Source organism: Phyllostomus discolor, chromosome 2 (assembly GCF_004126475.2).
Source record: "Phyllostomus discolor isolate MPI-MPIP mPhyDis1 chromosome 2, mPhyDis1.pri.v3, whole genome shotgun sequence".
NCBI classification, from domain to species: Eukaryota; Metazoa; Chordata; class Mammalia; order Chiroptera; family Phyllostomidae; genus Phyllostomus; species Phyllostomus discolor.
Genome location: NC_040904.2, coordinates 41,421,630 through 41,444,812, shown reverse-complemented (window position 1 = coordinate 41,444,812; position 23,183 = coordinate 41,421,630). Strand labels below are relative to the sequence as shown.

Here is a 23,183-nt window from a genome sequence, read left to right as displayed (position 1 = left end):
GTGTTTCTTGACCCTTGTGTCTGCATTGCTGTGGGACCATCTGCTGGTCCCCCTTTATCTCTCCTGGGGCTCTGTTCATTATATAGTGGGTTAGTACTATACCTATCCTAACTCTGAGTTTAATAGAGAGATAAACAGAAATACAAGTGAATTTTTAAAAGATATTGAAGCCAATCACCCTTCTAATGAAGGTTGCTCTCAATAGCAGCATCAGATTATAAAGTCATTCTGCATTCCCTCTCCCATGCCACTCCATGTCCTATTTTGCATAACAGAAATTAATTTCTTCTGGCTGAAATTCACCTTAAATTTATTTTTTTTGTTCTTAAAGTTTTATAAAATCATATATTTATGCAAAATTCCTCTTCTTACTGTCTTGCTGCAGTCCTGAGTCTTGATACTTCAGAGACATGCAGGCAATGAGAAAGACAGGAGGGAAGGAAGAAAGTAGAGAGGAAGTGAGAAAGAAAAAGAGAGAGAGGTGGGGAGAAGAGAGAGAGAGAGACAGAGAGAGAGAGGGAGAGAGAGACAGAGAGAGAGAGAGAGAGAGAGAGCGCGCAAGAGCACCAGATCTTAAAACTAGAAAGTTGTTGCTTTAGGTACCCAGAGGAGCTAAGAGCACAAACCTTGTTCTGGGTTCACAGTGGATACAAACTGGTATAAAGCTGGAAAACTGGTATCTATATATGTACGACCCATTTATGCATCCTATGGAGTTAGATCTTGCGTTTTTCTATCCAGCAATATATGATTTAATAATAATGAATGATACATGAGCTTTCAAATGCTTTTGTGCATACTTTTTACCAGTAGCTTCTTTGATCCTCACAACACCCTAAGGAAGCAGGTTTTGTTATTGTCTGATTCCAGAGCTTGTACTGTTAGCCAAGACAATATTCTTTTTCATACAGTTAATGTTTTTGCTTCTGGGACTTGGGTTGAATCAAACAATGAACTCTAGAAGGTGAACCATGTATTGAACCAAAGCTTGGGCTCCCTTCTCTCATTTGGTGATCACCTAAAAATTCAGGTTGAATAATAACCATATATACTTAAGCTATCATCAGTTGATGATAAAAATGAAAAAAATTATGTGAATGTCCATGTATATTATATCAGGGATGTTAGAGCATGAAGAATAAGGTTTTTAAAAATCTGATTATTATATTTAAAGGAGCAAGTAACTTAATGTAAGATGTTTAATAGTATATGTTTAATATTGTTATTTAAAATTATATTTATATACCTTTTTTCTTTTTTACAGAATGATCTTTACTTTATCAAGAAATCAAACAGTAAAAACAGTGATGAAAAAGAGTCCCTCATGAACAAAATGAATGAACTAAACCTTTTCAATGATAGATCTGAGAAAGAACTCAATAAAGTTAAAGCTTTTAAACAGGTGCAGTAAAATCCTATTGTATACAATATTAAAAACCTCATGTTTTCATGCTAATTATAGAAAAATTTAAAATTAGCAAATTACAAAGAACACAATAAGCCACTGAAGTTACTACATACAAGATAAATAGTGTAAAAGTATATTATTTCTTCTGAGTCTTTAAGAATATTGGCTATATATCATATTTAAAATTGATTAACATATTGTACATTTTCAAAATATTACATATCCTTAAAATATTTTTGGAGGCTTTCTATAGTCTATTGCATGAAGTCACTGTAATTTATTCAGTCACCTCCTATTTTTTGGATTTGTGTTTGTTTCCAATGTTTGGCAATTCCAATAGTATTATGTTCTATGCACATACATCTTTGTACAGTTGTTCAATTAGTTCCTGAAGATAAATCTCTAACTCTATAATTAAAATTCAAAAAAATGAATATTCTCAGTGTCTTGAAACTATTTTTAAGCCAAATTATCTTCAAGAGGTTTAAATCAAAGCTTCCAGTAGCAGTGTGTAGGCATTCTCTTTTATTCACCACCCCAAAGCTAGATATTACAGTTCATAACACTGTTGTCAGTTTTATGGTCCAACATGGTGTCTTGCTGTTTCAGTCTGCATTTTAGAAATTGGTGACATTTTGAAACATCTTATGTTTAAATATTACATAAAATTTAAAATATTTATGTTTAAATAAAAATGTTTAAAACATTTTTGATTATACTATGTTCCATAATTTTTCTTTTTGACTTTCTAGTTTATGTTCTTGGCCCATATTTCCATTTGGAGTTTATATTTTTAAATTGCTTTGCAAAAGATTTTCATATGTAAAAATATTAACAGTATCATAAATAGTGCCAATATTTTTCCATTTGTCTTTAAATTTTTATTCAGTTTTTTAATACAGGGTCTGACACAACAGCCCTTTTTTATTACAAAATCTTTTTTAAAAGATTCTATTTTTTATTTTTAGACAGAGGGTAAGGGAGAAAGAGAGGGAGAGAAACATCAGTGTGTGTTTGCCTCTTGTGTGCCCCCTACTGGGACCCTGGCCTGCAACCCAGGCATGTACCCTGACTGGGAATGGTGACTCTTTGGTTCACAGGCAGGCACTCAATTCACTAAGCCACACCAGCCAGGGCCAAAATCTTTTATTACAAAATCATAAGCATGTAATTTTATAACAAAGCAATATCAAACTCAAGCACACCATATGACAATTTCAGTGAAATGTTCAAATCGCTGTCCATCTTGTGTGAGATATTCACATACCCTACCAACCATACTGAAGCAAGACTTTCTTCTGCCAGATCCTGTATATAAAATTTCAATTTTAATGTGTTTTTTCCACTACCATTTATCCCCTTTATTCCTTCCTCAACCCTACAACTAGCACATTGTTGTCTGTGTCCATGAGTCCTTTTTCCTTTTTGCTCCATCCCTCTACTCCTTAATCCCCCACCTCCATAGCTATAATCCTGTTCTCTATGAGTCTGTCTCTATTTTGCTTGTCTGTTCAGTTTGTTCATTAGATTCCACATCTAAGTGAAATCATATGTTATTTGTGTTTCTCAGACTGGCTTATTTCACTTAGCATAATGTTTTCCAGGTTCATTTATGCTGTCGTAAAGGGTAAATTTTTTTTCTTTTTATGGCCAAGTAGTATTCCATTGTGTAAAGTTTCCATAGTTGTTTTATCTACTCATCTACTGATGGATAGTTGGGCTGCTTCCATATCTTGGTGATTGTAAGTAACACTGGAGTGAACATAGGGGCACTTATGTACTTTCAAATTAGTGGGTTTTTTAAAAGATGTATTCCCAGAAGTGGAATCACTGGATCATAAGGCAGTCACATTTTTAATTCTTTGAGATATCTCTATAGTGCTTTCCACAGTGGCTGCATCAACCTGAATTCCCAACAAAAGTGTAAAGGAGTTCCCCTTTCTCCACATCCTCATTGTGACTTGTTGTTTTTTGATGTATTGATGATAGCCATTCTGACAGGTGTGAGGTGAAATGTCATTGTGGTTTTAATTTGCATTTCTCTGACGATTAGTGACATGGAGCATCTTTTCATATGTCTATCGGCCATTTGTATGTCCTCTTTAGAGAAGTGTCTATTCAGATCCTTTGCCAATTTTTTATATAGATTGCTTCTTTTTTTGGTCTTGATTTTATAAGTTCATTATAAATGTGTATATTAACCCCTTATCAGATGTATAGGAGTATATGTTCTCATATTCAGTGGGTTGTCTTTTTGTTTTGTTGATGGTTTCCTTTGCTGTACAACAAAGTTTTAGTTTGATATAGTCACATTTGTTAATTTTTTTCTTTTGTTTCCCATGCCTGAGAAGATATAGCAGAAAAAATATTGTTACAATGTCTGAGACTTTATTGTTTATATTTTCTTCTAGAACTTTAATGGTTCTGGGTCTAACATTTAAGTCTTTGATTCATTTTGAATTTCTTCTTGTATGTGGTGTAAGAAGATAGTCTGGTTTCATTTTTCTGCACATATCTATCCACTTTTCCCAAAACCATTGAATAAATTATCTTTAGCCCATTGTATGTGCTTGCTTTGTCTGTCCGATATTAATTGACTATGATGGTGTGAGTTTATTTCTGAACTCTCTATTCTGTTCCATTGATACAGGTGTCTGCTTATGCCAGGACCATGCTATTTAATTACTATGGCCTTATAGTACAGTTTGATGTTAGGTAGTGTGATTCCTCCAACTTTGTTTTTCTTTCTCAGGATGGCTATTGCTTTGTGGGGCCTTTTGTAGTTCCATATAATTTTTTGAAAAATTTGTTCTAGTTCTGTGAAATACATTATTGGTATCTTGCTAGGAATTGTGTTGAATCTATAGATTGCTTTGGGTAGCATGAACATTTTAATGATGTTAATTCTTCTTATTCATGAACATGATATGTGCTTCCACTTATTTGTACCTTCCTCAATTTCTTTCTTCAGTGTCTTACAATTTTCCAAGTGCAGGTCTCTTACATCCTTGGTTAGGTTTATTCCTAGGTATTTTATCTTTTTTTTAAAGATGTTACTTATTTTTAGAGAGAGGAGAGAGGGAAAGAGAAGAAGAGATACATCAATGTGTGGATGCCTCTTGTGTGCACTGGGGATCTGACCTGCAACCCAGGCATGTGCCCTGACCGGGTATTGAAATGGTGACCCTTTGGTTCACAGGCCGGTTCTCAATCCACTGAGTCACACCAGCCAGAGTGGTATTTTATTCTTTTTGAAGCAATTGTGAATGGGATTTTTTTCTTAATTTCCCTTTCTGATAGTTCATTGTTTTCATATAAAATGCAACCAATTTCTGGATATTACTTTTGTATCCTGATACTTTACTGAATTTCTCAGTTCTAATAGTTTATTGGTGAAATCTTTAAGGTTCTCTATGTACAATATCATGTCATCTGCAAATAAAGACAGTTTTACTTCTTTCTTTCCAATTTGGATGCATTTCATTTCATCTTCTTATCTGATTGCTATGGTTTGGACTTCTAGTGCTATTTAAATAAGAGAGTTGAAAGCGGACATCCCTGTCTTATTCCCAGTCTTAAGAGGAACATTCATAGTGTTTGCCCATTGAGTATGATGCTGGCAGTGAGTTCATCATATACGGCCTTATAATATTTAGGTGTGCTCCCCCATTTTTATCGTAAATGGATGCTGGATTTTATCAAATGCTTTTTATGCGTCTATTGATAGGATTGTATGGTTCTTATCTTTCATTTTTTATCACATTTATTGATTTGTGAGTATTGTACCAACCTTGCATTCCCAGAATAAATCCCACTGATCATGATGTATGATCTTTCTGATGTATTGCTGTATTTGGTTTACTAATATTTTGTTGAGGATTTTAATATCTGTGCCCATCAGGGATATTGGCCTACAATTTTCATTTTTTATAGTGTCTTTATCTGGTTTTGGAATTAGGATAATGCTGGCCTCATAAAATGAACTTGGGAGCCTTCCCTCCTCTTGAATTTTTTTGAAATAGTTGACAATAAAAACCTTTAAAACATCAAACATTTAAGTGCTTTCCCCTGTATAATTTCAGTGCTTAAAAGTTCTTTGTCACACTAAAAATCAAATGAGTGTTTACTCTTTCTAGTAGCTACATTGGTTTTTTTCTCGTTGGTTGTTTTTTTTTTTTTTCGTTTATCCAGAATTTATTTTTGATGCATATGAAATGTAGGGATACAATCTTTTCCGCAACTGTGAAAAACTGTATTTTTGAAATAGTAAAATCTTGTATTCTGGAGCGTTTGTTTCTGGGATTTTTATTCTGAAAATTATCTGTGTAATCTTTACCAGTTTTCTATTCATGATAGAATAGCTTTAAAATGACAATTTATATACACAGTATTTTATGAGATTTAGCTAGAGTATAAAAGTGTTCATTTATAGGGACTTATACATTTTCAGGATATTTTAAGTTTTCATTTTTTTAAAGCAAAACTTGAATTTAAGACTGAATTATAATAAAAGACTTAGAATAGCCACAATTTGTTTTTCTGTTTTTAAATAAATGAAAAGGAAAGAATGAAAAAGAAAAAGGAAAACCAGAGTCATGGCTCAGCAATCTAAATTTAACCCTAGTTAATATATCTTGGTCAATAGTCAAATTAGAAATTGTTATATTTTCAAGTATGACTTATGTATCAATAATAAAAAATATTTTGTTTAGGTATAAAAATAGTTATTTCGACATTTAACAATGTTCTTATGTTGACAGGATTTGATGATAGAAGATAATCTTTTAAAACTTCAAGTTAAACGTACTCGTGAAATGCTTCACAGTAAAGCAGAAGAAGTTCTTTCTCTGGAAAAAAGAACACAGCAATTGCACACAGCAATGGAAGAACGAACTGAAGAAATTAAGGTTCACAAAACAATGCTTGCATCACAAATAAGATTTGCTGATCAAGAACGGCAAAACATAAGGTAATAAGTAGAATTTTCACATACTGCTAATGAATTTTGAAAAGAAAAGGGTGATGTCAGAACTGACTCCTCCCTCTACTCTACCACTTTCGATGTCCATCTTTTACTTAATCATCTGAAAAGTCTTTTCCTATAATACATGGGATGTATTTTAGCCATAAATCTATGCTTTTTCTTCTTTCCCTTGGTTAACTCCTCATTCTTTAGATTCTCCCTTTTACATTAAGGCCATTAATTCCCTTGGAATTGACTTTTTTTCTATGGTTTGTGTAAGGGTTCATTAACGTGTTTTCCCTTATGGATACCGAATAACTGTTTACTTCAGTAAATTTTCCCTAGAGATTTTACATATCTTTTATATAATTTATTCTGTTTACATGTTAAATTTTTTAATATTACTGTCAGGGTTATCTTGCTGGTATGTAAAAATACAGTTGATTCCTATATAATAAGTATCCAGCAATCTTGCTTAAACTCTTATTAATTCTAGTAATTGATCTAGATTGTAATTTTCATGTGTTTTACTCAATCATTTGCAAATAACAGTTTTTTGTCTTCCTTTTCAATCTGTATAACTTTTCTTTCCCTTGCACCATTGCCGTTGTTATCCAGCCTCCAGCTCACTGCTGACCAGCAGTGGTGATCACAGGCACCCTTGTCTTGTTCCTGAAGTCAGCAGGAAAGTTTTCATTGCTTTATCATTAGGTATAAAGTTTACTGTGGTGAACAGTTTTGAGCTGCTCTTTATAATATTAGGGGCACTCCCACATATTTTCATTCTTTGTCTAGAGATTGTTTTATCTGAAGTCGATGTTGAATTTTATTATACGCTTTTTCTGCATTCATTGATATATATCTCCATCAATCGGTTAATATAATTAAATGTACTGATTGATTTTTCAAAGTTAAACAGCCTTATGTTTCTGGAATAAATGTAGTTTGTCTATCACATATTGTATTTTGTATATATCTGGTTTTGGGGGGATAATAGTTTTTATAATTTTTCATCTATATTCACAATTCTTTTTCTACAGCCCTTGCAAGTTATAAGGCTATTACAGTTATGTCTACTTCTGTAAAATGATTTTTCTGTATTTCTTATTTTTCTGTACTGGATAAGTTTTCTGTACTCTGGATAAGTTTGTAACAGGATTTTTTCAAAGACCTCACTGATAAAGCCACTGGAGGCTTGGAGCCTTGTGAGGAGGATTTTCAACTGTTGGTTCATTTTATTTGTTGTTGCTGATTTTGTACTTCTGCTTGAATCAGTTTTTGTAAATTATATATTTCCCTAGGAAAAATTTTCCATTTCCTCCAATTTTCAAAGTGACTGCCATTAAGTTGTTCATGGTATTTTATTTCATAGCTGCACTATTTCTAGCGTTTCATTCCTAATTTGACTTACATCTTTGTTGGGTGGGATGAGTCTTGCAAATAATGAATTTTATTGCTCTTTAAAAAAAATCAAATCTTGATTTTTTCCTATTTTGAATTTATTTTCTATTTTATCAATTGTTGCTCTCACATTTATTATTTTTTCTTCTACTTTTATGGGCTTATTTTGATTTCCTTTTTCTAACTTCTTAAGATAGATGCTTAGCTAATTAATTTTCCAATTTGAAGGCTAAAACAATTCCCTTTATTACGTGGCTGCATCCCACACAATTTTCTATAAGGACCAGATACTAAATATTGTAGGGTTTGCAGGCCATATAGTCCCTGTTGCAACAACTTAATTCTGCCATTTTAGAGGAAAAGCAGGCATAGACAATATGCAAATAAATGAGCACTGATGGCTGTGTTCCAAAAACAACTTTTTGGACACTGGAATTTTAATTTCATAGAATTTTCATTTTTCATAAACTATAATTTTTTTCATCTTTTTGAACCATTTGCATTTAAAAATGCACAAGCCATTCTTTGTGCATAAGCTGTGCACAAACAGGAGGCAGGCAGACACCCAGCTCCTTATTGCAGAGCAGTAATATTCCACTGTGTGCATCAGTCCTGACTGATTTGTACATTCACCTGTGACAAACATTTGAATTGTTTCCAGTTTTTAGCTATTACAGATAAAGCTGCTATGAACATTTGTGTTGTTGGTATGAGCATCTGCTTTCTTTTCTCTTGGGTAAATATGTAGAAGTGGAATATATGGGTCATATGGTAGGTATTTTTGTCTTTCCATTATTGTCATTGATTTCACTCAGTTTTGTATTTCTCTTTTATTGTTTGGAGCATAAATATTCTAATTTTAATTATTTTGTTGGTTATTCTTAAATTAAAAAAACTTTAATCTTCCTATATTTCTGTGAATGTTTAAAGATTAATTCAATTCTATTATTTTTCCCTTCCCAAAATAGGTTAAGAGTTTTAGCATTTTTTATTGCTGCCTTTCCTATCTCCATCTTTCATGCATTGTTGAAATCACTGATTATCACTTCCAGGGACTGTTCTTCATGTTATGTCTCTACTTTTAAAAAAGGTGTTTTTTTATAACTTGCTTTGAACTGCTCAGCCAATTGTCCCCCCATGATTTCAATCTAGCTATATATTTTACTTTGTTTCTTGGTTGAATATTCTTTCTTGTATCCTTTGTCATCCTATTTTCTTAGATTTCCATTTAATTTCTCTGGAATATGTTCTGAATTTGTTTTCCAGTATTGATGTTTTCTGAAATTTGAGTCCTTGCATGTTTAAAACATACAGTAGAATAAATATGTTCTACTCCTTACTTGAATTAGTTGAACTTTGAAAGCATTGTTTCATATTCTTCTAGACTATAGTGTTGTTTATAAGAGGTCTGATTTCAGGCTAATTTATTTTATTTTGTAGGGAACCTGGTTTTTGTTTTCTTTCTGGAAACATGGGACAATCTTTTTATCTTCAGGTTTTAGAGTTTTCCTTACGTGTCTGGGCGTTCTATCTTTTTTCATTTTTCTTGTTTGACCCTTTATGAGCTCTTTCAATTACTTTGTTGAAGTCTTTCTTTGGGTCAGGGAAATACTTTGCTATTACTTCTTTTTTTAAAATTATATTTATTTTTAGAGAGAGGGGAAGGGAGGGAGAAAGAGAGGGAGAGAAACATCAGTGTGTGGTTGCCTCTCCCACGCCCCCACTGGGGACCTGGCCTGCAACCCAGGCATGTGCCCTGACTGGGAATCATCCCAGCAACCCTTTGTTTGGTTCGCAGGCCAGTGCCCAATCCACTGAGCCACACCAGCCAGGGCCTTTGCTATTACTTCTTTAATTTTTTTCCTCATATCTTACTCTATTCAACTATTTGTTGCTTGTTTTTAGTGGATATTGGTTTTCTTAGATCAGCCTTCACTTCCAGATTCCTCCATTTTTCTCTCATTTTAAGTTTTCTATTCTCTTTATTCCACTTTTTAAGGTATCTTCATTTTTCTCTTCCCCATCCCCTTTTCTGTTTCCCCCTTGTTCCCTCCCTCTCTTTCTTCTTCCATATCTCTAATTTCATCTTTTTCTTCACTAGTTATATAAATGTCTAATCACTATGTTGCACACCTGAACCTAATATATTTGTAATCAAAAATAAATAAGTGAAATTTAAAAGGGCAAATTATTTGCAAATGTGCTCCTTCATTGCTCCTTTTCATGGCAATCCATTCTTATTTAATGGGTATTTTTGGATGCAATATCCTCTCATCTTTCAGAGGATACTAATTAGAATATTCTGCAAGTTCTCTTCTGTCCAGTGTATTATCTTTGTTTCTCGTAGTGTCTGTTCTATTATTGTTCATTTTGTTCTTTTTATTCATGCTGTTTACTTTCCATAAATGTCTGGTGGTCTTAGGTTCTCTGTTATATTTACTTAAAATTTCTTAGTTAATAATCACGGTGATGGAGTTAGTGATCTGCTATGGGTTTCTTCTACATTTAGGAAGATCTCTTCCACCAGCAGGTTTCTTCTCTAAATGGGAGGCTGCTTGTAGGTTCTGGGCTAGTCTGTCCCTAAAGAGGCTCATTCTGGACAATGAACACATTGTTTCATTCCTGTGTATAGCTGCCTTTCTTTCTTAATTAACCTCCACTCTTGTGGAGGCCTAGAATGACATCATGCTTTTTTCTCCCCAGCTCCAATATACAATGCTAGCACTCTGGTAGTCCGAGGGAGAGAGGTTATTAGATCACAGATAATTCCTGACAACATTTCTGTATACTTTGAGGGGAGTGGCCCAAATATTCTCTGGGCAATTCTTTTCTTAATTACCTTGATAATAGCTTCAGAGATCACTTTTTCTCCTTTTATTTATTTCTGAGTTTGGATTTTCTCCAGACTTCTTTGCTGAAAAAATGGCTGTTATTTCTGCATTAATCTGTGTGTATCTCTGTTCTTCCTGTCAATAGAATCTAGTATCCAATTTGTTTTCCATTTTTTTCATGAATTTATGAAAAAATTTTATCTTTCTTATTCCCAAAGCTGTGATCTTTTTTTCTTTTAGTCTTTTCAATTTTAGGAAGGAGGAGAAATATATTTTGCTCAGCTAACAATCTTAAGCTGGAGGGCCAACAAACATTGTCTTTTATAATCACATAAAGGATGTATAAATATTTTCTGATGAAACAACAGTGATACTTAAAAACAAGCAAAACTTAACTTTTGATATTAGTATGTTTTAGCATCAACTTTCTTTAGCCGTGGGAAAACTGGTAGGTGGAAGATTCCCTTTCACCGTGGTTGGATGGCTCACTTTCATGCGGTGTAGCAGGCAAATGCATCACCCTCTATGTTGCCATGCATATATTGGCATTATTAGTATTGTTATAAAATAAGTTAGAAAATAGCTCATAAAATATAAATTTACTGGAATAAAGAGAAAAACTTAACCAGCAGATTTAAGAATGTAAACTATGAGTTTCTCATGTTTCTGCATGCCTGCCAAGGAGAGACACTAACTGTCCTGTTCTAGACTTTTATTAAAATATTTTTTATTTTGCCCCGGCTGGTGTAGCTCAGTGGATTGAGTGCGGGCTGCGAACCAAAGTGTTGCAGGTTCCATTCCCAGCCAGGGTACATGTCTGGGTTGCAGGCCATGACCCCCAGCAACCGCACATTGATATTTTTCTCTCTCTCTCTCTCTCTCTCTCTCTCTCTCTCTCCCTCCCTCCCTTCCCTCTCTAAAATAAATAAATAAAATCTTTAAAAATATTTTTTATTTTAATTGTTGTTGCAGTACAATTTTCTATCTTTTACTCCCATCCTAGACTTTTTTTTTTTAAATTGCAGAAAAACACATAACATTAAATAACTCACCCTTTACCCCTCCCTGCAGCCCTCGGTAATCACCACTCTTTCTGTTTGTATGAATTGGACTACTTTAGATACCTTATATAAGTGGAATTATACAATAGTTGTGTTTTTGTGACTGGCTTATTTTAGTTAGCATAATGTCCTCAAGGTTCATTCATGTAACATGTCACACTTACTTTTTAAGGCTAATATTTCACTCTATGTATATACATTTGGTTTATCCGTTCATCTGCCTATGGACATTTGGGTTGCCTTCACCTGACTATTGTGAATAATGCTGCTGTGAACACTGCTGTGCAGACATCTCTTCAAGAACCTCTTTCAATTCTCTTGGGTGTGTACCCAGAAGTGTGATTGCTGGATCACATAGTAGTTCTATTTTTAATTTTTTGTTTTCCATAGTGGTTGCACCATTTTATAGTCCCACCAGCAGTGCTTAGGGGTTTCATTTTTTTCACATTTTTGCTAATACTTTATTTCTTGTTTCCTTGATAGTAACTTTCCTAATGGGTTGAGGTGATATTTCATTGTGGTTTTGATTTGCATTAAAATTAGATTACTATTTAAAAGAAGTTTGGATAGAGAACAGCCTCAGAATCCAGAGGTAATGATTATCTCCCTCTGGAGCAAAAGTTAGGTATGCTTGCTTATTTTCTATAATAAAATATTTAGATTACCTAAGCTTGAGGTTGCTCAGTTGTGCAGCATTCCTTTGAGCTCCTCCTCACCAGCGTGGTAATTTGGGAGCAAGGGGAACCAATGTAAACAGGAAGCTCTTTTCCTCTGACCCAGGAATCTTCTGAGGGCCAGAACCCACAAAAGTGTGGCAGGTTAACTAGTTACCTTTCAGACAGGGTGAAATCTGAGGCCTTTCACACTGAATTATAAAACTGAAAAGTGAGAATATATTTAATCTCAAAACAGTAGTAACACAAACACAAATGTCTCCTATAAGAACACTATACTCCTTTAAAAAAGTATTTGTTTTCCAGTGTTTAATTTTTTTTTCTTCCCATATTAGTGCTGAGTTTCATGAGCGGCTAAGTAAAATTGATAAACTGAAGAATAGATATGAAATTCTTACTGTTGTTATGCTGCCCCCTGAAGGAGAAGAGGAGAACACACAGACCTATTATGTAATAAAGGTACTCTTAATCGATTTACAGTTGTGATAGAATGAAGTATCCTTTCTTCATTAACAACCAAAGTAGCATTTTTTTTTTGCCATGAAATGTCAAACTTTATAGCACTTTCATAGCTATTGCACTCAACAAGGGCCAGAAAACATGAGTTGCTAATGGAAATAGTAAAGCACTGTTAGTTTTATATACCTCCAGTCTGTGAGGTCAAAGAGAGGTCTGGACTACCCATTGACACTTTTTTTGACCATTTTTGTGTCCTGTCATTTACTCTCATTTATTCAAGATTTATAATCTCTTTTACCCTGAGATGTACATATCAGTGATAACTCAGGGTGTATGTCACATCTCTTTAACACCTCAGGCTCAAAGCTTTTACTTCACTATAGACACTGGCTCACATGGCCACACCCCCTCGACCTTATCACAACCTGGAGTCACACCACTTCTGCAACCTTATACTCCATTGCAGTCCTGGTGTGGCATATATTGACAGAGGAGAAGAGGCTGTCCCTTTACCTTCATATTAGGTGGGAGACAACTAAGCAGGTGAATCTGTCCCGTTCTTTCTGGTATTTGGGCGCTGTCTGCCATCTCATGGTTGTCTTCACCAAGGAACTCATATGGAAAATTTAGAAGTGATTAGGAATTGGATGTAATTCCCTTCCTATTTATCTCCTCATGTAAAAAATACCCTGAACAGGTGTGCTTTCCTTTACAGAGAAGTCGAGGAAGTTATTCAAAACACCATGAAGGAGGAATGAAAATGGTGACTTTAACTCATTCTTCCTGTCTCATACGTGCATAGGAGCAGGCAGATCTCCCAATTCTCACCTTTAGAGACTGGCCCTTGGGGACGTTCCCTCCCTTTTGACTTGTCTTACATAATCTGCCAAGTTTATTACTGTAGTACTTGAGGGTGCTCCTAACATATGCTAAGTGAGACACCCTGCCACTTTGCCTCAGGAAATTCTACCTGATCTGTATGACAAATGAGTCCCAGCTGTCAAACCCTTTTTATAACTCATCAGCCTGTAGTACCTCAGGGTTCTGCCCAATATTAACAGGACTTTCCTCTTTTCAGGGTCTGAGGGTTCCCCAGGGGTGAGAGGTAGGCTCTAGTTTGTAAAGCACTGGGAAGTTAAATGTTGCAGGTCCTGCTAAGTTTCTCTACCAAGGACTGTGATGAGTTACCTAACAGCACTAGTGTTAATCTTTGTCCATATTTTGATTCTATCACTGACTATGTAGGTGGCCTTGAGTAAGTCATTTAACCACTTAGTTTCCTCACTTGCAAAATGAGGGTAATAATTACTTTTGTTGTAAGAATGAGAAAAAAAATATATAAGCTCTTAAGACAGTGCTTGAGACAAAATGAGCCCTCAATAAATGTTAGCTATCATAGTTATTGTTATGATTAGTAATAATAATCCAATTCTCAGGAAAACAGGCACATTTTATGAGGAAGAGTATTCCTTTTGCTCACAGTGAAGGTGCTGAATAAATGCCAGCATGTTAAATGAATCAAGGCTATACTACACTTCTCTATTTCCTGACACCGCACTTCACACTTCACCTTCTCCAGGGTCTACAGCTTACCGGTTATTCACATTTTTCATTGTATAGTACACTTACACATTTTGTGTTTAACAGTTCACATGTGCCAGATATGTAAAAATGAAGCTTTTCTTTATAACTGAACTCATTGTATCTTATGTTGAGAAAAATTATCCATGGCCTGAAAATTGGGAAAAGCACTCAGTGGGTGTGCTGTGATGCCACTGCATGGTGACTGCAGACTTGGCCTTTTCTGTGGGCCCTCCAAGGATTATCTGATTCTGTAGGAAGGTACATCTTCAACAGGGTCTCTACGGATCTATTTTATAACTCTGTAGGGATAGATGTTAACTTGTAGAAAACTGATTATTAAAGCATGATTCTTGTCCACAATGCAAATGAATTTTGGCTAGTAGAAGTACAACTGACTTATACTCTGTAGGAAAGGTAACACAAGCATTATATTTTATTGCCATAAGAATGTATGTTCACATCTATAAGCATATTTATTTCAGCATTTCTGACTCTATATTAAATGTTCAATTCTCCTTTTGAACTTGCCTGAACATCTTACTGGTTCCTTCATTGAGTTGCATAAAATCTTTGACACATGCTGATTTTATATTAGTACAAGCATAATTTTTGACTCTTTGAAAATAGTTCGTTCAGCAGTTCACCACTGGGAAAAAATTGAAACTTGCCATTAGAAGTTAACTGTCACTTGTTTTTGAATGTGGTGTAGATTTGTTGTAAATTTAGTTAGATCAAGATTCCTTACCTTCCTTATATCCTTTACATTCCCCCCAAGTTGATCTTTCCATATGATATATACATATATGATATATATTATATATATATTATACACATGATCAGATATATATGTATATATCTCCATCAGGAAAGATGGATTTTTATCTACATATTTATAAATATATGTAAATAAATATATAATATAAAATCACTGAGGAAGAGAAATTTAGTCACAGTGCTAACCACTGTTCTGTGTCCTCATGTTGTATTTCAGTGTATACACCAACTATAGATTCTGGGCCAAATGCTGCCCACTCTTTTTAGACATCCAATATATCACCTCATTCAGTTATATGATCTCTGGCTGTGTTTATGCTATAGCAGCAGTGTATTTGGTATGAATAATTTTGACAAAGATGGAACGGTCCATAAAGCCTAAAATAGGTATCATCTCATCCTTTACATACAGTTTGCTGACCCCTTGTATTGCTTTGCTAGAACTGCCAAAACAAATTACTACAAACCAGGCAGTTTAAACTGCAGGAGTTCCTTGTCTCACAGTCCTGGAGGCTAGAAGTCAGAGACGAAAGTGTCAACAGGGTTGGTTCCTCCTGAGGGCTTTGGAGGGAGACTGTTTTATGCTTTCGGTGGTTTGCTGGTGATGTTTGGTGTTCCTTGGCTTCTGGAAGCCTTACCATGATCTCTGCCTTCATTTTCACATGGTGCTTTTGCATCTCTTCAGTCTTCCCTGTTAATGTCTGTCTAAATACCCCATTTTTATTAGGACACCAGTCATATGGAATTAGGGCCCACCCTAACAACCTCATGATAACTTTACATTTGCAAAGACCCTATTTTCAAATAAGGTCACATATTGAAGTATTGGGGGTTAGGATTTCAAAAGCCCTCACTTTTGGTCCTACAATAGGTTTATGTCTATGGGGCACACATGGTTTGTTTTCCCTTTTACCCACCCTTGTACCTTTTGGTGTTTGACTCGTAAGAGCCTGACTGAAAAATATGAGCAGTACCCAATGAAGGACTGGCGTCTTTCACTAATTCCATCTTCAGTTTCCTCTTAGTCTTTGTAAGGAAACAGTTCAAATGGTGAAAACTTTAAGAATTGAAACATTACCAATATTTTTTTCCCAATGACTATATGCTGGTTTAAATACATACAACTAGGATTTGAATATATTAACAAATGAAATTATTAGCTGATTTTGACGAACCTATGAGTTTGGGGTACTTTTAAATACATATGCATGCTATCCCCATTAGCCCTTACTTAGAGAAGTTCTCTGGGGTTGTTTGGGTACAACCCTACAAGAGCCCAGCCCGGTGACAACAGTAAGATGGGAAAAGTCACTGAGTATGTCCACTTACTGGGGGATTCCTGGTTTTTGGCAATTGATAAAACTTCATTTTTTTCCCTAGCCACATTTATCTTTCTCTAATTTAAAAAAATTTAAAGTGTGATAAAATATACATAAAATTTGTCTTTTAACAATTTAAGTGTGCAATTCAATGGTATTAAGTATATTCACGTTGTTGTGGCATATCACCACCACCACCAATCTCCAGGACTGTTTCACCTTGTAAAACTGAAAGTGGATCCATTTGACAATAGCTCCCCACATCCCTCCGGCACTCTACTGTTTCCATGATTTTGACTACTTGAGGTACTTCATTTAAGTTGAATTGTGAAGTATTTTTCCTTTTAAAAATATGAAACACTTCTCAAATTTGTATATCATTCTTGCCTAAGTGCCATGCTAACCTTCTCTGTATTGTTCCAGTTTTAGTATGTGCTACTGTAGTAAGTTCTCTAATTTTAGCATTACTAATTGCTTAAAAATGTTGAAATACTACTTCTCTCTCTCACACACACACTCTCTCTCACACACACACACACACACACACACTTCTTTGGAAATGGTAAGTTTTACTTTCCTAGGTGCACCTTGCCTAATCTCTTTTACTCCTTTCTAAGATATAAAATGAGAAAGTGTTCCCAACCTCTTTTAGGCCAGAAATAATACATTCTATTTGATATCCCCTCTGAAGCCTCCATCTAGTTAACTCCATTTTCTTTCTCAGTGAAGTTTATACCTGCTTAACTTTTTGGTAATTTGTGTTGGAGAGTTTTATGTAAGCTTTGGTTAGTTGCTACATTTCCATAGGTTTTGTATCCTATGTACTGTATGTATTTTGATGGCCTTGAGGATTTGATCTTCTACTATAAATCAAGTGAAAGAAATAAATGGTGCTTTATGTGGACCTCAAGGCAAACTGGTATTGTTGTGAGCTATTTCCTCCCTGAAAACAGACATTTTCCCCATGAGAAATACTTTTATTTAATCATTCTGTATTTTATAGGCCGCTCAAGAAAAAGAAGAACTTCAAAGGGAAGGTGACAGTTTGGATGCTAAGATCAACAAGGCTGAAAAAGAAATCTATGCTCTAGAAAACACCTTGCAAGTGCTGAACAGCTGCAACAACAACTACAAACAATCTTTTAAAAAAGTGACTCCATCTAGTATGTAGGAGTTAACATTTTTAAATGAATATATGCAATTAAAGGTGTAGAGTTATGTTTGAGTGAGTCGGAACTCCCTTCCCCCCAAAATAAGTGCTCAGGTGTAATTTCCATTATTAGTTCTAATGATACAGCATATCACTTCTCTAAGGGATTCACTTCCAATATGCAGAAGAGAGCAGCACATTAGCTGCTTTGTGTTGACCAAACAAGAGTGGCTGTACTACATATCGCCATACTGCTTTTCAATAAGTAGACGTAAGGAATTTAACATTTCATTAGAAAAACATATTAGAACTTTAATTAGTATGTGTAAGACTTTAACCACTTTCTACACAGTAAAAATTTAAAAATTCTGTAAATTCTAGGTGATGAGTATGAACTAAAAACCCAACTAGAAGAACAGAAAAGAGCTGCTGATGAAAAATACAGATACAAACAAAGACAAATCAGAGAGCTACAGGAAGATATCCAGGTAAATTCTATAAGCCTTAGTAATAAGCCCTATATAAGTGACCTGTTATTATTATTACATCTACTTTCTTGTTATCTTGTACAAAGACAATTTTTTAGAAAAGGAAATAGTAAGAGATATCTCATTTAAATGAGAAAAAAATAAGCGATTAAAGCATTAGTTAAAATCCCAGTGGAAAGCACAAGATGGACTCCTGATCATCACCTGTTAGTTGATGAATCACTGCTAGTTAATTATAATGTATTCCTTTTATTTAATGTACTTTTCACTTAATTCCTTAAAAATCACCTTAAAGATTGCTCCATAAAACAAAAGGAAACTGAAAGATAAAAATAATCTAGTATGAAGAAGTTACTAAAGCACATCACTGAAAGAGAAAACAAGGTGCCTGGTAGCAGACTACCTAAAATTTAGATTCTTTTTTGCCAATAAAGTTGAAGGAACAGATAAATTGTGAACTTCTGAAAGCTGTATGCAGTCAATAGTTTTTGAGTTATTTTTCTAAGTACCATAACAAGACTCTCCAGAATTACAAAACTTAATCCACAAAACCATTATGTATATTACATATAGTATATACAAAAGTAAATATATTAAAATTAAATGGATACTTGACAAATGGCAAGTTATAAAACTTATTTTGATTCTGGTATTTTAATACTTTATTTTCTGCAGACCATGGAAAATACTTTAGAAGTTGTAGGACATTTAACAGATAATGTCAAAGAAAAATTATCAGAGAAGCAGGCTTATTCACTTCAACTGAGTAAAGAAATTGAGGAGCAGAAGCCAAAATTAGAGAGAGTAACTAAACAGGTATTGATATTGTAAAAAAACTGACCTGTCATATTTACATTTTTTGAAGTTCCAAATGGTAAGCCCAAATCCTCCTTTGTCCATTTAATATTAAGTTCTAAAAAACAGGTTATATAACTAACTACTGTTGACCAACAGTGTGCAAAACTCATCAAGGAAATCCGTATTTTGAAAGACACAAAAGATAAAACACTAGAAGAAGAAGACATCAACCTTCGTGAACTGAAAGAGTTTCACAAGACCATTGATGGAATGTTGGTTAATGTCACAGAAAATGCTGAGATCTATGTTATCCTTCAAACATACTTTCGACAGGTAATAACTGTACCTTTTAGAATTTCTTAAACACTTCATGAAAATAATTTATGGCATTCATCAAAGTGAAATCTAATAAAAAATATTCTCCTTCTAAAATGCAGTGGTACTAATGATTGCTATTGAATATTCTTCCAGAATGGTTTAGAACTACCTACAGCTAGTACTAAAAGCAGTCGTCAGAGTTCTAGATCATCTTCGCAGACTTCACTGTCATCAGTAAGGTAAGTGGAAGGTTCAAAAACCATCTCCTTAACTGCTACCCTTAGTCAAGCCAGCCACTTCCATATCGCCACTGTGGTTGGATCTGCCTGTGCTCTCCTCATCCTTATCCACCTGCCTATGTCAGTGTCACAGACGTAGAAGCAGTCAGCAGAGCAACTTTCTTTCCAACCTGTGTCTGGCACACCATTTTCATTGTGGCACAGAATGTTCTGTTACGACCAGTAGGGTAAAGCAGGAAATTTTGGAGGTTACATCTGGCATGCTCAACCCTGAGTGGAGGGCAAGGGGGAAATTTTTAACTGTAAGAGGGCAACTCAGATGTAGAAACATGTAAACAGTCAGAATTTGATTTTATTTATGCAACTTTAATGTACAAAAAAGGAAATTATTCTTTATTTTTGCAGTTTAGTGTTAATTCAGAATTCTGTCATCAGGGATGATCAACACTCTTGTGCTTTGGTGATAGAATAAAAAGACCCTATCTCTTACAAGTGGTCAGTTACTTGTAATTACTCCATGTAGGGATTTCACAAAGACAAAGGGATAGTCTGAAAGACAGGTTTTAGGTAAAAAGAACTGTTGCTACATAAACATGGTGGGCAGTCACTTGACCATCCCATACTGTCAGAAAACACAGTTTTTAAACTTAGCATTTCAGAATTGCATAGCTAGTATTTTCAAATGACACCATTTTTTCTTCTGTAAACAGGTGTCTCACTTTCTTCTTCTGTTTTTTTCCATCACCACTTATCACCCCTATACACTCTTCTACCTCCACTCCCTTCCCCGGCACCTGCAATCAAAACACTGTTGTCCATGTCCATGAGTTCTTTTCTTTTTCTCTTTTGCTCAGTCTCTACCCAAAAGCTTCCCCATCTGGAGCTGTCAGCCTGCTTTCTATGAGTCTGTCTCTATTTTACTTGTTAGATCAGGCTGTTCATTAGATTCTATGTATGAGTGAGATCATATGGTACTTTTTTTCTCTGACTGGCTTATTTCACTCAGCATAATGTTCTCCAGGTCCATCATACTACCTAATATCAAACTAGACTACAAGGCCATAGTAATCAAAACAGCATGGTACTGGCAGAAAAACAGACATATACATCAACAGAACAGAGCACCCAGAAATAAACCCATCCTTTTGTAGTCAATATTTGACAGAGGAGACAAAAATATACAATGGGTTAAAGATAGTCTATTCAATAAATGGTGGTGGGGAAGTTGGACAGAAAAATGAAACAAGACTACCTTCTTACACCATACACAAGAATAAACTCAAAATGGATTAAAGACTTAAATGTTAAGACTTGAAACTATAAAAATCCTAGAACACAGGCAATAAAACCTCAGATATTTCTCATAGCAATACTTTTTTCTGATATATCTCTGGGCAAAGGAAACAAAAGAAAAACTAAACAAATAGGACTACATCAAACTAAAGTTTTTGCACAGCAAAGTAGACCAACAAAATGAAAAGAGAGTCCACTGAATGGGAAACACATTTGCCAAAGACACACCTGACAAAGAGTTGATACCCAAAATTTATAAAGAACTTAAAGTCAGCCCTGGCTGGTGTAGCTCAGTGGATTGAGCGCGGGCTGGGAACCAAAGTGTCCCAGGTTCGATTCCCAGCCAAGGTACATTCCTGGGTTGCAGGCCATAGCCCCCAGCAACCGCACATTGATGTTTCTCTCTCTCTCTCTCCCCCCCTTCCTTCCCTCCCTAAAAATAAATAAATAAAATCTTTAAAAAAAAAAAAAAAAAAAGAACTTAAAGTCAACACCAACCCCCCCACAAGCCAATTTAAAAATGGGCAAAGGACCCGAACAGACTTCTCCAAAGAGGACATAGAGATGGCCAATAGACATATGAAAAGATGCTCAATGTCAGTAATTACTTTCTTCTCTTATATAACCTATAATTTTAATTACTTTTCCCAGCACCCAAATTCCCATGCCCTCTTTTTACCTTTTATGCTTAAAGAATTTTGCAAACCTGTAATGCTTAATGATTCCATCTCTAAATTAATTACAGTTGAAAACATTTTCCTTATAGACACATTTGTTAAACAACTTTTTACTGGTTTAAAACTCATATTCATTATTACTTTTCCTTTTTTTAAAAAAGAACTAATTTGTTGTATTAATGGGCATGCTTTAAAAGTTGTTTATTAGCACTACTATTAGGTACTTTTCGCTCTCTTTAATTGTGGGACTATGGTATCTTTCACTATTAGTGAGGGGGTCTCTATTAAAATACAAATTTTTGAATTAAATTTATATTTTTTTTCTTCTAGGTCCTCTAGGAGTACAAGTACTTCTGCTTCTCAGACTTCGATGAAAGTGTTAGAGCTAAGCTTCCCAGCCTCACCTTCACTAACTGGCAGCCCTTTGAGGCCAACTAGTGCTAGCAGTAGCTCCAGTAATGGTAAAAACAAAAAGAGCAGCAAGTAAACATTTTAATCTTTCTTTGAACAAACTATAAACACAAAAACAACAATTTCACTTTTAAAATAGAAAATTCCATTCTATGCTTTTGGGTGTGGTATAATAACATCAAGTCCTGCTGAAATAGTGTTAGAAAATGAGATGACCAGACAAGTTTTACCAGTAGAAACTAGTAGTTGAAGAAAATATTTAGCCAAAGAAATGTTTAATTTTCTTGTCCTTTTTCCTACTACCTTTTTCACATGGAAGGAAAGCAGTTAGCTGATTTTAATAAGACTGTGTGTCATATAAGCACAGGGAAAATGATGTTTTTCCTTGTTATTTCTGTCTGTAATGCTAGAAAATAGTTCACTTCTTCATTATTTCAGGCTAGCCATGCAACTACATTCACTTACAATCTTTCAGGAAGACACTTTTAAAGATTCATAAAGAGTTTATACCACTACTAAAATTCTCATTTACCCTAGAAGATCCTGAAATTAAGTTTTCTTTATTCAAAGAAATATACTTTACAGACTTTGGGGGGAGAAATTGTTAGTTTCTTCTTTAGTATAATTTAAAATTTTTTAACCAAAAAATAGCATTACCTCTCACCTCTCCACCAAGAAAACAAGTGACAGGAAAGAGACATGATGTGCATCAATAAAAATGAATCTGAAGTTTTTAGAAATCAAAAACATTAAAGATTCTGCTATCAAAATACAAAGGACCATAAAGAATAAAGAGTGTATTTTCAAAATTTTCTTGATTTAATAAATACAAAGAAAACTAGTATGATTTGATTTGCGATAGGAATTCTATAAATTTAGAGACAGACCAATGGATATGGAATTAGTTATTCTAGTTAATACCTTGTAACATGTCCCCAACAGTGAACTCTTAGAATACTGTGGAGTATGAGTACAATGTACTAGTTTTCAAATAAATGTATTAGAACTAAATGCTTGAGTACTGTCTCCTTCAAACCATGGGGAAAAAGTATTTATAATTGTCACTGTTTAGAACTGTCATTTGTAGTCTCTTCTGAAAGGCAGTAGTGGCATTAAATCTTGTCATTATTTGAAAATATTACTACTTGCAGAAATAACCAGAAATGGCATTTCCACATCCCATGAATAAGATGGGTAAAAAAGCTGGCTAACAAGTTTTTGGCTGAAATATTATTCTAATGTATGGGATTTTATAAGATCTAAAAAGAGTAATCTTATAGTCATGTTGGAAGTTATTTTCTGCCTGTATTTCTTTGTAAATTACTTCAAACCTAA

General features: G+C 34.5%; 1 protein-coding gene and 1 non-coding gene across 3 annotated transcripts in view; one reads left to right on the top strand and one right to left on the bottom strand.

Annotated features, from left to right (window-relative positions):
- CCDC39 (coiled-coil domain containing 39) overlaps positions 1-22,845 on the top strand; it is a 49,217-nt gene extending 26,372 nt beyond the window's left edge. The window contains exons 12-20 of one of the 2 annotated variants that reach the window (XM_028505085.2): positions 1,265-1,402; positions 6,169-6,377; positions 12,674-12,797; positions 17,478-17,637; positions 18,006-18,112; positions 18,788-18,928; positions 19,067-19,243; positions 19,382-19,467; positions 21,768-22,845. In XM_028505085.2, coding sequence (XP_028360886.1) covers positions 1,265-1,402; positions 6,169-6,377; positions 12,674-12,797; positions 17,478-17,637; positions 18,006-18,112; positions 18,788-18,928; positions 19,067-19,243; positions 19,382-19,467; positions 21,768-21,924 — 1,299 coding nt within the window. In that variant the 3' untranslated portion in view covers positions 21,925-22,845. The remainder of the gene's footprint in view (positions 1-1,264; positions 1,403-6,168; positions 6,378-12,673; positions 12,798-17,477; positions 17,638-18,005; positions 18,113-18,787; positions 18,929-19,066; positions 19,244-19,381; positions 19,468-21,767) is intronic. The other variant, XM_036017734.1, reaches the window with a different exon arrangement.
- Positions 16,821-16,922, bottom strand: LOC114491180. The gene has a single exon (XR_003683993.1). It is a non-coding gene; the product is annotated as a U6 spliceosomal RNA (small nuclear RNA).
- Positions 22,846-23,183: the final 338 nt, after the last annotated feature.